Source organism: Trichechus manatus, unplaced genomic scaffold (genome assembly GCF_000243295.1).
Source record: "Trichechus manatus latirostris isolate Lorelei unplaced genomic scaffold, TriManLat1.0 scaffold00051, whole genome shotgun sequence".
Classification (NCBI taxonomy): domain Eukaryota; kingdom Metazoa; phylum Chordata; class Mammalia; order Sirenia; family Trichechidae; genus Trichechus; species Trichechus manatus.
Window position 1 is genome coordinate 13,838,605 of NW_004443987.1, and position 17,812 is coordinate 13,856,416.

General features: G+C 34.3%; 1 protein-coding gene across 1 annotated transcript; it reads right to left on the reverse strand.

Moving 5' to 3' along the window:
- Window positions 1-16,092: 16,092 nt before the first annotated feature.
- Window positions 16,093-17,518, reverse strand: PABPC5 (poly(A) binding protein cytoplasmic 5). Its single transcript, XM_004377549.2, has one exon. It carries the CDS (start codon window positions 17,511-17,513, stop codon window positions 16,365-16,367), a length of 1,149 nt encoding a protein of 382 aa, XP_004377606.1. The 5' UTR covers window positions 17,514-17,518; the 3' UTR covers window positions 16,093-16,364.
- Between the last annotated feature and the right edge of the window lie 294 nt (window positions 17,519-17,812).

Genomic DNA, 17,812 nt, shown 5'->3' on the forward strand with positions numbered 1-17,812 from the left:
CCATTTATTAATCTATTTATGTCTTAGTCTCCTGCCTAAGACATTTAGTACACTGTTAAATAGAAATGATAGCAGCATTCTTATCTTGTTGTTGTGATAAGACATAGTTGATTCAGGATTTAAACAATAATAAGGTTAGCTTAATAAACATTACTCTTAACTTGGAATGCAGTGAGTTCTAAAACAACTAACTTAATGAAACTGTCTGTGTTTCACATCACCAGAAATGTATGACTTACATTCTTAATGGACTCTTTGCTAACAGAAGTGTTTTTACTATTACTTTAATTTTTGTTGCCTTGAATTAGCCTTTACTTGGTTATACTTCTACATGCTAAATTTGCTTAGTTTTAGATAATACTGTAACTTTTAAAAAGATGTTGTGTTTTCTTAATATGTGTGCATTTCCACAGAATACATTTATATAGTCTATGCACATGTCTTGGAGGTAAACAAGTATATAGTCACATAGTAACTACAGGCTGTTCTGGGCTTCCTTAACCATATATAATGGTTCAATGTCATGGAGGAAGCAGGGAATATGTCGCTATTTAGAGGAACATAGCTTGGGCATTCCTTCAGGATGAAATGGTGATAGTCAGGAAAACTAACACAGTAAGATAAGGGCAGGGAAAGAAAAGCTTAATGTATAAGGATTTAATTTCATGGAGGGAGACACTGTTTTTAGAATGGCAGGATAGATTTAAAAATTCATTTTTGCATATACACCTCCTCCTCACTTACTATCTTGTTATCTGACATTTAGCATTTACGAAAATACTAAAAAATATACTATCCAACTATTTTGCACATTAATGACATACATCTGACAGTGATGAACGATGAGGTATGAGGCAAGAGTAATGCTAGCTGTGATGGTTAAGGTTATATGTCAACTTGGTTGGGCCATGATTCTCAGTGGTTTGGCAGTTATGTAATGGTGTAATTTGGCAGTTATGTAATGATGCAGTCATCTCCATTTTGTGATCTGATGTGGTCATCCTCCATTTTTGCATAATGCCTTTTTCCCATAAAGACCTGATCTTTGGAACCTAATCATGCCAACAAGTGAGGAGTGGGTGTATATGCAAATTGATTAGGTAACTGCTTCTCTCCTCCCTATCAGAGCAATTTTGAAGCAGTGGAATATTGTAGGTCACACTTAATGTTGGTAAATTGAAGGGATTTTTGACATGTACTACGGTGCGCCTGACACAAGTCACGGTTTTTCAATCGCCTTATATGCATGCAAAAGCTGGATGATGAATAAGGAAGACGGAAGAAGAACTGATGTATTTGAATTATAGTGTTGGTGAAGAATACTGAATATACCATGGACTGCAAGAAGAGCAAACAAATCTATCTTGGAATAAGTACAGTTAGAATGCTCCTTAGAAGGGAGGATGGAGAGACTTCGTCTCACCTTCTTTGGACATGTTATCAGGAGGGCTCAGTCCCTGGAGAAGGACATCATGCTTGTTAAAGTAGAGGGTCAATGAAAAAGAGGAAGACCCCAATGAGACGCATTGACACAGTGGCTGCAACAATGGGCTCAAATATAACAATGATTGTAAAGATGGTGTGGGACCAGGCAGTGTTTCGTTCTATTGTACATAGGGTTGCTATGAGTTGGAACCAACTCAATGGCACCTAACAACACCAAAGACAAAGATCTATAGACTCATGTTCACAGATATAGGCTTAATCTTAGGGAAAATTATAGCTATATTACTGGTCATTCTCACATATATTTTGTGAATATGATCCTCAATAGCTAAAGTATGGTAATTATTGACTCACTCCCCAAATGACCCAAACAATTTATTTGTAGATAAGATAAAGTATATCATAGTTTAAAATGGTTCAAGCAGTTAAAAGCACTATGACTGACTTACTCCAGGCTACAACTTACTCAAAATCACAGTCCAATTGTACACTTTGTTATCAAACACACTAGAAGATAAGAGAGAACCAATGGCCCATGGGGCAAGACTACCTATACTATTGTGGTTGGTAGTAAAAATAACATCCATTAGACATAAAGTTTTTTGTTTTGTTTTTGTTTGATTATTTTAACATAAAGGGAAACTTGGAGTTGTGTTTTTCAAAAGTAAAAAATAAAGATTGCCAATACTTTACATTCACTGAAGTTATTTTCCCTATCACTAACGAAAATTTGGGAAGAGAATAGTGTTTACAGATAGAGAGATAGAGAGATAGATAGAGAAAGAAAAAAATTAGATATCATTAAACATACCTACTAAACTTTTCTTTAGCTAGATGAAAAAATAACCAAAGTATTCTACTTAATTTGAGCAAATCTGCTAACCATTTGTCTCAGTTCTTGACAGTCCTATGATTATATTAATGGCATATTTACTTTGTTTATGTATCAATAGCTGCTGTGTTGGGTAAACAGTTCATTTTAAAAGTGACTACAGATACCTCCTGAGGCTGACATCTGCCTCATTCTCATTCCCAAGTATTTCTATGTTAATTTATCTTCAGGGGAATTTTAAACTTTATTATGTTTCCTTCTATAGTAGGTGGAAACAAAATATTTCTTTCAACAATGGTCTTTCCTTAACACTTTTCTTCTCTTTCTTTGGTAATGCTTTTCAATTTTCCAATTTCTTTTTGCTTGCATTTCCTTGTTAGCTAATGCTGAAATTGTATAAGAAAGTCAGAAAATATTGGAGAATATCTCTACTCTTATAACTGGTTGAACTATTTAGATTACTTTAACCAGTCAACTCTGATAATCCTCCCTCTCTCAAAAAACATAAGCACAGAGAAACAAGCACACACACACACACACACACGAGTGCATGGGCACACTTACACTGGTGTGCACACTCACAGACATACACTTATTTAATCTAAATGATCAAATAGATATTTGGTGTAATTTGGACACCACCATAGAGGAAAGTTTAAGATCAAGGTAAAGCTATGAGTTCTGGGTTGACAGATGGTAACTTCATTTAAGTCTCTCCCTACTTTGTACATACTCTTGCCCATTTCTAACAATAGAAAAAACATTATTTCATGCTCAGAAGAGAACAGAATGTGTGTTTTCAATAACTTGATAAAGAAGTATGTACTGCATACTTTCTATAACCTCTGGTCTATGCTAGATGTGCTACTTGATTAAAGCACAAAGAAAAGATGAGGGCATATTTGAAGAATAGTGAACTTGTTTGGTATGCAATAGTTAGACTTGCCAACAAAATGCAGTTTTTCAGGGCGATTATATTGTGATGTGAGAGTGGAGTGGTGGCGTGGCTGTAGAAGAGTGATGAGGTATGAAGATTACGCTGGAGTTCTTTATTGAGAGTGTTAAAATATTTTATAGAGGCAAGAGGCAACAATGCTTTCCCTGGGCCAAGAGCCAAGCAAAGATTAGTCATAAAATCATTTACAAGAAACAGAATTGAAACTTAAGCAAGTTTTATCAATATGGATTAGCATGAGTTAGCAGTATTTATTAGCATGAGTTAGCAACACTCATCAAGATAGCCAGTTTAGCAGTCAATGCCCAAAACAAAAGGAAAATTAGGTATGATTAGCCAATCAAAGCAAAGGGCTTAATACTCACCTAAACTTGAAAAAGGTATTGTAACTGTGTAAACTCAAGCCCTTCAGATTGGGTGTTCCGTGTTTTCTAATGGTTTTCTTGCTCAATAAACCCTTTTAACTCTGACTTGATGAACAGTTTTTTTTTTTTTTTTTCCACTACGTCTGAAAAGAGAAATTTTCCATTCTAATGAGAAGCTTGTAAATATATGAGTTTTGGGGCGGCAATCACTTGTTCAAAAGCTATGAAGAAACTTAAGGATCCAAAAGCAAATTGCCAAGAGTTCCACAGTGGTGTTACAAATTTAAACCCTGATCAGTAATACCTGAGAGTTCCTGTTTTTTAACTACTACCTTACTAACATTGACCATTAATTTCAGTGTTACTAATTTGATAGGTGTAATATGATATCTCATTAAATTTGCATTTTTTTGGCTATTTATCTTGGGTATTGTTGCATGTTTGCTATCCAATTGTTATTTCCTTTTTTTATTATTATCTATTGATACATTTTTGCCAATAATTTCCTTTGTCCATGTGTTCATATATTGATTTGTATGGGCTCTTTATATAAAAATAAGACTTGTCACCTTTGATTAGGCATGACTGATGTGAATATTTACCACTATATTGTTGCCTTTCAATGTTCATTCAGTTAATAAAAATGTTGAAGTAAAAATCTTAATATAATCAATTTATCAAACTTTTTTTATTTATTACATTATATTTTAAGGATCTGTAAAGTTCATTAATTTTATTCATTATAAAATCATATATGTTAATTAATGAAAATTTGGAATATTAAATAAAATAGAAATTATCTCAATTTTCAAAGAGCCACACATTCACTATTAATATTTTTTTGAATTTCCTTTCAGTATTCTATTTTTCCCTCTGTGGAAAGTTTTATTTTGTTGTTGTTGTTTCTTAGTTAACAAAATGAACCTTGCTTCATATCATTAATATTAAATGATATAATAATCTCCATTTCCTGTCATTTTGCAACCTATTATGACATCTAATTTGTTTATTAAATAAGTACTTATCATTTATTACATATGAGTCACTCTTGTAGGAACTAGGATACAAGAATGAAAAAAGTCTCAGCTCATATGGAGAATACATTTTAGTGGGAGTGGGGTGGGGGACAAAACCAGAAATAAACATAAAATATGTCAAGTAATTTTTAGTGCTCTGAAGAAAAATAAAGTCGGTTATGTAAGAGGGGTAAAGAGGGAGGGTTGCAATTTTATGTAAAGGCACCGAGAAAAACCTTCCTTATTTGGTAACATTTTAGCAGGGATCTGAGTGAGCTGATGGAATAAGCTATGCAGAGATCCGGGGGCAATAAAGTTCCAGATAACCGCGTATAGCTGGAACAAAGGAACTGAGGTCAGAGTGTGCTTGATATAAGAGAATATTAAAGGCACATTGTGGCTGGAGTGTTGTTTAAGAGAGGAAGAGGGGTAAGAGATGAAATTAGACAGGTAAGGTCATAGTAAGGATGTTGATATCATTGAGTGTGAGATGGGCTGCCACTGGAGCATTGACAACAGGGAAGTTTCACGACCTAACCTATATTTGTAAAGAATTATCCTGGGAGTTGTGTGGAGAATAGACTGCAGAAGAAAAATGGTTAAAGCAAGACATCTGTTAGGAAACTGCTGAAATAATACAGGTGAGAGATGATGATTGTTTGGACAAGGCTGTTGGCAATGGAGGTAATAAGAATTGTTCAGATTTTGAATATATTTTGAAGGGCTAGTCATCACAGTTTCCTGACAGATTGAATGTGAGGCATGAGAAAAAGAAAAGATGCAAGCAGGACAGGTGAAGAGAGTGAAATAAGAGTTTAGTCATTGTATAATTGTTGTAAATATCATTTAAAATAGTTTCTTTATTAAGGAAGTGCTATGTGTTAGTTGGGGCCCTGGTGGTGCAGTGGTTAAGCCTTTGGCTGCTAATCAAAAATTTGGCAGTTCGAATCTACCAGCCGCTCCTTGGAAACCCTATGGGGCAGCTCTACTCTGTCCTATAGAGTCGTTACGAGTTGGAATTGACTCGACAGCAATGGTATGTGTTAGTTATAAGCTATTTAGAAAATATAAATAATAAAAAAGAAGAAAACAAATGTCACCTATAATTTTATAACTGATGAAAATTACTCAATGTTTTGATGTAACTTTATGGTCTTTACAAACACACACACACACATTTTTCTGTTTGGATAGATAAACATTTTTCATACTAAAATGAGATTTTTTTGGGGGGGTATGTTGATTATTTTAGATAACTTCATCCATTACTTAAGTTTAGAAAATTTTCTAAACTTGATAGTCAATTCTATTGTGTTCTAGTGCTTTTATGGTTTATTATTATTATTATTTTGTTTTGTAACTTTATTTCATTTGGAACTTGTTTTATTGCATGACATAAGTTTCTAAACTTGTTATTACTTATCCAATTAACAAATTGTCCTAGCACCCTTGAAAAATACTTTCTAAGCTAAAACCTCTAGACTAGTGTTTCTAGATCAGGGGTGGGTAAACTACGGTTCACAGGACAAATCTAGGCCACCAGTTGTTTTTGTACAGCCCACAAGCTAAGAATAGCTTTTACAGATGAACATACTTGCGATTAATTTGATGGTGGAGAATATTAAGTTTGAATCCAATTAAATGAAATATTATCCCTTGTGCAAAAAAAAATTTCATTTTTCTCATTAGTAGAACCGTATTTAAAAAAGTGTACTCTAGCCCAAAAATAAACCTTAACATCTTTGGTCAACTGATTTTTGACAAGGGTGCCAAGACCATTCAGTGGGGGAAAGAATAGTATCTTCAACAAATGGTGATAGGAGAATTATATATTCACTTACCTCAAACCACATATAAAAATTAACAGAAGAGGGATGAAAAATATAAATTTAAGAGCTAAAACTATGAAACTCTTAGAACAAAACAAAGGAATAAAATCTTCATGACCTTGGATTTGGCAATGATTTCTTAAATATGACACCAGAAATACAGATGAACCCCCCCAAAAATAGACTAATCAAGATTAAAATCTTCTGTGAATCAAAGGTTACTATCAAGATATTGGAAAGACAACCCATGTAATGTGAGAAAATATTTGCCAACCGTATACCTGATAAGGGTTTAGTATCCAGAATATATAAATAAGTCCTACAACTCAACAACAAAAGGGCAAACAACCTAATTAAAAAATGAGCAAAGGACTTGAATAGATATTTCTCCAAGGAAGATATAAAACTGACCAAAAGGCACATGAAAAGATGCTCAACATCATTACTTATTAAGGAAATGTAAATCAAATCACAATTAGATACTTCTTCACACCCACTAGGATGGCTATTATAAAAAAAAAAAGGAAAATAACAAGTGTTGGCAATGATGTGGAGAAATTGGAACCCTCATCCATTGCTGTTGGAAATGTAAAATGGTGCTGCCACAGTGGAAAAGTGTGGCAGTTCCTTAAAAATTAAACGTAGAATTACTATAAAATCAAAAGAAAAAAACCAAAACAAAACATTGCCGTTGAGTCGATTCCAACTCATAGCGACCCTACACGGCAGAGTAGAACTGCCCCATTGGGTTTCCGAGGCTGTAAATCTTTAGGGAAGCAGACTGCCACATCTTTCTCCCGAGGAGCTGCTGATAGGTTAGAACCGCTGACCTTCCAGTTAGCAGCCCAGCGATTGATCACTGCACCACCAGGTTTCCTTAGAATTACTATACGACCCAGCAATTCCACTCCTAGGTATACACCTAAAAGATATGAAAACAAGGACTTGTATGCCAATGTTCATAGCAGCATTATTCACAAAGGCCAAAAGGTGGAAACAACCCAAGTGTTCATCAACAGATGAATGGATAAAATGTCGTGTATACAAGCATATTATTCAGTCATAAAAAGGAATGAAGTTCTGATACATGCTACAACATGGATGAACCTTGAAAACATCATGCTAAATGAAATAAGCCAGACATAAAACAACAAATACTGTATGATTCCACTTATATGCAATCTCTAGAATAAGCAAATGCATAGAGACAATGCTTATTAAATGTTACCAGTGGCTGGAGAAAGGGGGGATTGGGAAGCTTTTGCTTAATGGGCACATAGTTTGTGTTTGGGGTGATAAAACCTGTTACTATCTAGTTGATTCCGACTCATGGTGACCCCAAGTGTGTGAAAGTAGAACTGTGCTCCGTAGGGTTTTCAACAGCTGATTTTTCAGAAGTAGATTGCCAGGCCTTTCTTCTGAGGCAACTCTTAGTGGACTGGGACCACCAAGATTTTGGTTAGCAGCTGAGCACATTAATGATTTGGACCATGAAGGGACTCCTCTGTTTATATAAGTTAATTAACCACTGCATCACCAGGGTTCCTTATGATTATATAAGTACCTACACACTCTCCTTGATTTAGTCTCTTGGTCTACAAAGCCCAAAATATTTATTATCTGGTCCCTTACAGAAAAAATTTACCAACTCCTGTTCTAGATATTTATGTGTGCATATGAATCACCTGGAGGCCATGATTAAAATGTGGATTACTGTTGTTAATCGCCTATTACCACTACTACATCAATTTTGATTCAGTAAGTCAAGTGTGAGTTACAGGAATCTCAATTTTAACAAACAAAAGTGATTCTGATGTACTGTGCACCAAATTTTGAGAAACACAGAATGTTATCTTTCACTGAGTCAAATTTCAATACTGCTTTCTAACTACTTGTGGGCCATTATTTCCCCGCCAGCATGCTGGTAGTCAGTTCATCGTTAAGATCTTAATGTAGTGAATTGCCACAGGGACCACAATTTCCTATGGTTCTTTCAACCTGTCATCATTTGTCCAATCACCTTTTCTTGGAACCCAACCTTGCTTGGGAAACAAGCCCTTGCTTTTTGCCTAAGTGGTCTGTAGCTCCTAATATGAACCCATATGATAAAAAATACACCATTATTCTTGGGTTCCATGTCTTTGTGCTCATCTCCTTTTCTATCTCCCTCTTTACTATTGTTTAGGTATGTATGCATCCATCCATCCATTCATCTTCATCCATCCAATTTCCCTGCGAACACAAAGAATTTAACTTTACTATAGTTAGCACCACCCCCATCTCCAGTTGCCATGAAAGTCTTGCATTTTTAATAGGTATGATCTACCATTTATTCGTGCCATAGAAAATCTAGAAATGTACCTTGGAAATAGCAAATATTGGCACATATGAATGAAAACCGCAAAATATAGGGAGCTTTAAAAATAAAAATACTATAGCACATTTCATTGTTATTAGAAGTTAGAAATTATTGCTAGAATAACTTAATAAGAATTCCAGGAAGCCCTGGAGCTTTTAGGTAGCACGTATGAAATTGAAAAAGAAATAATTCATCTTCTGAGACAAACTAAAGCATTAAACACTGATTCTTCTTAATGAAGTTTCGGTAAGGTGCCACAAGTTCATATTTCTAAGGCTAAATCTTTCTCTTTCTCCACTTTTTCCGCATTCTCATTGTCCCTTGGGCTTACACTGATGGTACAACCGCGAAATGTTGCTCTCCTCTCAGAGTTATTGTGAAGGATTTCCAACACATTTGGGCTCTTTTGTATCACCAACCATCACTTTTATGTATTTTGTCGGTGCTCTCTCCTTGAAGACAATGTATTAACTGGAGGTGGAGTATCTGCTATAGATGTTTTCCATATTTTTCAACTGTAAAATTCCTTTTTTGCATTTCAAACCATGTAACCAAAAGGTTGGCAGTTCGAATCCACCAGCCACTCCTTGGAAACCTTATAGGGCAGATTTACTTTGTCCTATAGGGTCGCTATGAGACAGAATTGACTCGAGGGCAACAGGTTTTTTTTTTACTCCATTTATTTAAAACTTTTATCTCTTTTAAGGATGAATTCTTAATACTGACTTAAGTCATTTAATATATGCTCTCAATTATGTAATGATCCTTAATATCATCTTTTAGGGACAGATTCCATATTGTTTCATGTATTTAATAACATTTTCACTTTTATCCAGAAACCTGAAAGATAGCTTTTGCACATTAAGCAAGATAAATAGTTGAAACAAACAAGGTTAACAGTACTCTAAAAATGTATGACCCAAGGTCAAGTAAAACACAAATTTCACTATCCTAAAGTTCTTGACCCCGGATTCCAGATAAAATTTCAAGCAAGCAATTGCTTATATCAGGAGCTCAGCTTAAGCAATCTTTATGATGAAAATGGCTGTTGAGGAAAGGTTGTGACATTCAGTTTTTCAGTTTATATATCATCTTGCAAATAGAATATATTGAGGAAATACATTTCTCTTTGATCATTCAGTAAAATACATATATGCACCTCTCACATAAATTCACATACACATATTTCACAACTTAAACATAAAAAATAGTGAAAATGACCCAGCAGTGTAAGAAAATCATTCTCCTTGAGTAAAACTGTTTTTCTTTTAGACTTAAGCAAGAAACATATCTATTTCATACTTGTTTTTCACTCTTTACCAGTTTGCTTCATTTGTATCAAAATATAGTGGATGTTCTAGAAACTTCTGTATCTTCCTGTATATTTTTACTCTTTCCTTAAGAAGGTTCACATTGTGGTATGTCTTCACAAAACAACTAATGGATGCATATGTAAATAATTTTGTTGCCTATGTTGCCAAGTTGTTAAGGATTTCATTTTACTGGGATCCACAATCAACACCCATAGAAGCAGCAGCCAAGAAATCAAAGGCTGCATTGCATTGGGCAAATATGCTGCAAAAGACCTCTTTAAAGTGTTAAAAGCAAAGATGTCACCTTGAAGAGTTAGGTGCACCTCACCCATGTCATGGTGTTTTCAACCATCTCATACACATGTGAAAGCTGGACAGTGAATAAGGAAGACCTAAGAACTGACCCCTCTGAATTATGGTGTTAGCGAAGAATATGAATATACCATGGACTGACAAAAGAACGAACAAATCTGTCTTGGAAGAAGAACAGCCAGAATATTCCCTACAAGCAAGGATGGCAAGACTACCTCTCACATACTTTGGACATGTTATCAGGAGGGATCAGTCCCTGGAGAAAGACATCATGCTTCGTAAAGTAGAGGGTCAGCAAAAAAGAGGAAGACCCTCAATGAGATGGATTGACACAGTGGCTACAACAATGGGCTCAAGCATAACAATGATTGTGAAGATGGCGCAGGACCGGGCAGTATTTCGTTCTGTTGTACACAGGGTTGCTATGAGTTGGAACCGACTTGATGACACCTAACAACAACAACAACGTGTTGCCACTTCAGAAAAGTTTGGCAGGTTCTCTTAGCGATATTTCTTGTTATGCTTGGAATATGCTTTGATACCTCAAAATTTATCCCACATTAGCAATATACACTTCTAGTTCTATCATTCAGTCTTTGGTACTCAAATGCCAGCCCACGTATACATTATGGAACCACAATGTCAAAAGACCTGGTAGCTTTGTTGTTGGTTTAATTAGTATCATTGTGAAATTAACATTAAAAAAAATTATCTTTAGATACATTTGTCCACAGATAAACGGTAGACAAGTTTCTCCACCAACAACTATGACTTAACTTGCAAACCCTGAAACTTCAAACAAAATGGAACAATATCACATATATGCACATCTAATACTACAAAGACATTTCAGAAGTGATGTTTAGACAAACTATGTAAACCACAAATACTTCATACACTTTTGAGTATTCACCAAGAGTGGGGTTGAGTTTGGGTGATGGAGGTAAGCGAGTGGAAAGGAGTAGATTAGCACCAATAACTATTTCAGAAAATTTCACTTGCAAATGAAAAGTTCCAGCGATTCAGTATCAGCTGATCATTGTAGTAATCAAATCAATGATGACAATAACCATACAAACTGTTCACAATGTTTCACCTTAAAGTAGATATCTAATGAGGCAGAACTTTACTGTCTTTACAGTATTCATTTACATTCCTAACCTTTGAATTACTCTTTAATTCTCTGTGTCCATCTCAGTAATTTTGAGTTAATTTACAAATCCTTCCTTTTTAAAATTCTACAATGAACAAGGAAACAAATTCATCTTTACTTGCCTGCTTTGTTATTGTTCTGACCATAATGTAATAAAGCTGCCCTTCATTATAGAAAAAAAAAAAAAACTATAGTAAGGTATTTACTCCTTTATTTAAGGCCATTAGCATATAATAGATTTTTGTGCAATAAAACCATTCAGTGATATATTTTGGGCTTCTAGAGACACTGAAAAAGAAAAGCTTGCTAAATCCTTTCTGTGTTGGCTCTCTTCAGGTATTTAGTCTGCCCAAAGTCCTCAGAGAGGAGAATACAATTAAAAGTCCCTTGCCATTTTGTGTAAATCAGGTTAAAATTACATTTTATGTGCCCCTAAATATTAACTATAAAAGTCTTTGATTTTTGGAAAGTATAATTTACCCTTTTGTAGGTTTTAAATCAATTCCAAATGGATGTAAATTTATTTATTTTCCATTATAGAAGGCTTATTTTTTTAATACAAAAGATGCCAACATCTGGACTTTCACTTTTGATTAATTCTAAAACAAAGAAACTAATTTTCTCTCATGACTGAGACAGTCATGCCATGTAATATCAGCACTCATCCTTTTTCCTACAGTCTCCCTAAAGCATTAAATATTAAAAATAAATAAAATAAACTCCAAAGGCCCCCAATTTTTATGGGAAATTTATTGAAAGGACTGATCTTTTTTTTTGTGCCAAATGGGAGATTTTTTAAAATTAACTTTAACTTTTGAGGGTGAAAGTTGTTGGAGTTAATTTCTAAAAGTTTCATAGGAAATATATCCTCAGTATTTGTAGTTTAAGTTAGCTAGGACTTTCTCTTCTCAGATTTCCAATGATAGCTAAATTTCTACATACTGACCATAATCCCCTAAAGCAAAGTGAAATACATTAACTCTCTTGAAGTTCCAAGGAACCATTTGTTAGGTTACACTTCATGGGCAATAAATAATACCCTGAAAATGGACAAGCATTAGTTTCTCAGGGATTATTGTGGTCACCTGGTTCAACATAGAAGCAATCATCTTGGTTTCGAAGCAGCATCCCATTAACCTGTTACTCTACAAACAGACTGCTATTATTTAAGTTGGGCCAATTATTAAGCTTTGTTTGCATAGACAGGTTCATCAATCAAATATTGAACAATAATGAAAAAAAGAGACCATGAGAAGAGTGAAAGCTCTGATAACACCTTAATACTATTTTGTAAGCACCAGCCTACATAATCAATCAGTTCTCAATTATTTTTATTATTTTTTCATAGGGTGGGATCTAATAAAAATGGCTTATTTTGTAATAACATTTCTTTTATCAATTATTGAGTAAATAAATGAAAAAGCAACCTAATGGAGGAATACAAGTCATAGATTATGGATTCATTCAACAAGTATTTATGGAATGCCTACTATATTCCAGGTATTTTCACAGGTGCTGAGACCACCTGTAAAATTTATCTTCAGTCATTTATTGATGCATTTCTACCTATTTCCTTAAATATAAGCCATATATTTATATGGAAGATGGTATTCACTCCATTCCTAAGTATTTCCTTAAAGAAATAATCATTCTTGTTCTACACTGGGCTAAAAATATCACCTTACACATGCAACATTTTTTTTTTTTATTTTCTCCCTTAACCACAGATATAACTAGACAGGCAGTAAGTAGTATGTGTGAAACTTCCTGGACAGAAAAGCCTCCTCAAAATTACCTTTAGTATGATGGTTTGCAATCACAAAGCAATATTCTTAATTTTCTTCTCCCTGAGCACATTTGAAGTTTGCTCAAGTGACTGTTTTGAGCAGTTAAAAAAAAAAAAAGAAAAAACTTCTATTAAATAGTTCACTCTTAAAATGACCATTAATAGGATTTTTTAAAAAATAATTCTCATGTGGAAACAATAAACAATAAACTTTTTAAAAAATGTTTTATCATTGATTTAAGCTGTTCAGTTGTCTTGCTGCTCTTATTTGGAAGGCTTCATTATTAGGAGTGTATAAAATATAGCTAAACATGAAAAGTACAAGTTGATCAATTACACAGGTATTGGTGTTCAAATAGAGATTATCTTTCCTTTGTATTTTTGCCCTGCTTTTCACCAACTGAACTTACGGAATTCTTTTGAATGTTTAGCAGAGTCCTAAGATGTAATTTTTCTGTACTTTGGCATATTTTTTCTTTTTTTTATACTGGCTGACCTTTTGAAAATAGAATTATTTAAATACTTAAATAGTTCCAAGAAAAATTTATTAAGTGCTTATACCTGAAGATTTCTATCTTCTAGGAATCTTTATACATTTATATTGAATCAAAACATTTGTAAAGGATGTAGGCTAACACTGACACTTCAGGTTTATAAATTTAAATAAAAACTGGTAAAGGGAAAAAAAGGAATAGAGAGTACATATAGCAAATAATTACCAATATAACTATTTAAAAAATTATTTGGAATTGCATTGTTTTAATATATTTTAATGGTGACAATAATGTAAACAGGCTCATAAAATATGAGAAATTATTTCCTTTTTGTTTTTAAGTTTTTTTTTTGTCAATTTAAATGCTGACTATATCTTGAAGGTGTTCCAAAATTTTGATACGTATATCAATATGGTGTACATTTTTATTTCTTTAGCAGAATTAAGGTTTACATGCTGTAGATTTTTTTTCTCAAGCTCATATAACTCATAAAGTTTTAAGCAGGGGATGTTCATCAAAACATTGTTTACAAATGTAAGAAATATCTAAAAATATATAAATCTTAATAACAAACTACCTAAATAAGTTATAGTACATCCACACAATGGAATACTACGTAGTCACTAAAATTATGATATTGAGCAATATTTATTGACATAGTTAGATGATTATGGTTCAGTTTAAAATTTAAAAAAATACAAAACAGTACAATATAGTATGTTTTCTTTCTTTTTTTTGTAAAAATGTGTGTGTATACATAGGAAAAAAGGAACAGAAAGTTATGCACTGAATATATTAATAGTGGTTATCTTTCAATGGTGACAGTTTTAATCCCTTCTTTATAAATTTCTTCATTGTCTACACATTTTTTACAATGAGTATGTATTATGTTTATAATCAGTAAAAACGTCTATTTTGAAAATATTTGATATGAATATACATGTAATTTGCAGATAATTACATAAAAACAGCTTATTTTTATATTATTTTATGGTCAAATAGATAACAAAAGTATTAACAAAATTATATATTTATATTGTATTAATTATGTATGAAACAGATTTATATATAAGATAATGAAAACCAACTGAGAAGAGAGACAAAACATTTTCTTATGTTCAGATCTTTGGTATGAGTGAATCAGATTTTTAAAAAGTAATTAATTAAATTTTACATAATTAAGCATTTATTTCCCTACTTACAAAATGGATTTGAACTGGCATATATTTAAAAAAAAAAGGCGGTACGAAAAAAAACCCACAAAAATAAGTGTAATATGGATGGAAAGGAGAAGAGTGGGAAGACTAGGAAACTTCAGGTGAAAAAATAGGCAATTATGCCAGAAATCACAGTTTAAATAACATACCTGCAATATAGGACAAAGCACAACTTTGAAGCTTCCAAGCATCCAAGATGTAAAGGGAACCATACTGGATTAATAGCTCTTATTTAATAAATGGAGGCAAGTAACTAAAAAGAGACAACTTCTTTAACTTTGAAATATTATTACATTGAAGCATTCAATAATTTATAAGAGATAATGAGAGTTTAATAGAAGATATTTTTAAAAGTAGGTTTTCAACATCATTCTATGGATTTTTGCCCTTTATATTGACACTTGATAAAGACTGAAGGCAAGATATTAAATTATCTATATGTAAAGGTAATTCAGTGCAGTTATTCATCTTATTAATTTAACATGATGCACTTATACATACTAAGACATTTAGAAAAATGAGTGGTAAGAGTGCTCCTTAGACCGTCATCAAATACCAAATCTCTCAGTAAAGATTTTTAGGAATCAAAGCATAATTTAAATACCAAAGTCTAAAAGTGTTTATTTTCTAAGGTATTGATTAAAAAAACACCAATATACTCACTTCTCTGGGCATGAAGGTAATAAAGAAAACTCCTAACACTTTAGTCAAAACCACTATCAGGTCTGTGGTATGGTCATAATATATTAAAAAAGGAAACAAAAATGTGAATAAATAAAAAGAAGCAACTACGAATCTTTTTAAAAGAAAATTCATTTTACATAACTTCTAAGTATGCACAAAAGTTAATTGGATCACATACATTTTCCCCTACCATTACTCATTTTTCAAAAAGCAAGTTAGAAATTTTTACTTTGATTCAGAAGCACCATTTCGAGAATAATTTCATGAAAGAAATTAAATTTAGTAGTAGTATTGAAATAATGAAGGAAATATATATACTCAGTCACCTCATCTTTGCTGATTCAGGAAAAAAAATGTTGGGAAATAAACTTTATTCTACATATTCCTAAAGATATATCAAAAAATAGTACAAAATGACAATTTTACAATCAGAAACGATGTTCTTCACTAGAATGAACAAGGTTTGCTAAGTTTCACGTTTTTATCCAAAAGAAAGTATTCACTTAAAAATCTGTGAATTGCCGTAAAATAACCTCATATCACAAAGTAGCCCAAACTAAGTGGGCACCAGCTTAAGGCTGAAAAAACTGAGCATTGTCATTCTCACCACCTGCGCCTGGCCTGGCCCAGGGTGACATGAAGGGGCTTAGAGCCCACTATGCGACCATTCATCTCATCCACTGCTTTGGTAGCCTCTTCAAAAGAGGAGAAGCATACAACACCAAACCCTTTGCCTTGCCCCACTTCCATCATCACCTTGGCCCGGCTAATCGATCCAAAGGAAGAAAACTCTTCCTTCAGTTTTTCATCATCAATGGTCTCATCTAGGTTCTTAATATAGATAGGCACCCCTGGAGGCCGACTTTTTTCCTTTAATCTCAGCCGTTCAAATCTCCGCCTTAACTCAGCCAGGCGTTCAATTTTCTTCTGTGCTCGTCCTACATACAGCGCTTTCCCGTCGATGGACTTTCCGTGCAGGTCCAGCACAGCCTTTTGGGCGGCCTCGTGTGTCTCGTATCTCACAAATCCAAAGCCTTTGGATTTCCCACTGACATCTCTTATCACTTTAACACTCTCAGTTGGCCCATATTCACTGAAAAGTCCCTTCAGTTTTTCGTCATCCATGTCGTCCCCAAAGTTTTTAACGAACACATTGGTGAAAGTTGCTCTATCCCGGGTTCTAACTTCAGCGGCCCGCTCTTCTGGGAATTTGAATCTGCCAACATACACCTGGCGGTTGTTGAGCCGCACTCCATTCATGTGCCAGATCGCCCTGTTGGCAGCGGCCAGGCTATCGAAGTGTACGTAGGCATAGCCTTTAGAGCCATTGTCATCGCATACTACTTTGCAGGAAAGAATGTTCCCAAAAGCAGAAAACAAATAAAAAAGGGCCCGATTGTCTATGGATTTGTCCAGGTTTTTGATGAAGATGTTTCCAACTCCAGACTTTCTTAAGCGGTCATCTGGCTGAGACCACATGAGGCGAAATGGTTTGCCATTAATTAAATCAAAATTCATGGTGTTGAGTGCCCACTCAGCATCTGCAGGAAAGCGAAAGTTAACATAGCCGTAGCCCAGGGGACTGCGGGTCACTGGGTCACGGCAGATTCGTGTGAAGCGCAGAGGACCAGCAGGCCTGAACTTCTTATACAGCATGTCCTCGGTGACTTCTGGGTCCAAGTCACCCACATACAGGGCAGCCTTGAGGTACTTCTTTTTCTTGCCAGCAGGATTAGGCTCCCCACTCCCCATCTCTCTAAGCACAGGGAGGAGTCTCTCTTGGGAGAGAAAAAGACTGCTTTCTCTAAGCTATGGGCCAAGCAGCTGTTCACGAAGAACAGAAAAAGCCAAGGCGAAGGAAGCTTAAAGCAGACTCAGAATCACTGTTGAGGCTGAGAAAATGAAGTTCAGAAACAGCTGGTCAGCAGGCTCAGAACAAACGCATCCGACAAAAAGGCACCCCAGTAAGAAATCTCTTCTCCCTAAGGGAGCTTATGATTTTCTCCCGTTCAGGTTTAAAAGCAGTTTCAAAAGCCAATATTAAGGAAGAA

Excerpts from the sequence above, each read along its gene's own strand:
- PABPC5 (XM_004377549.2), bottom strand. The coding sequence starts at position 17,513 with ATGGGGAGTGGGGAGCCTAATCCTGCTGGCAAGAAAAAGAAGTACCTC.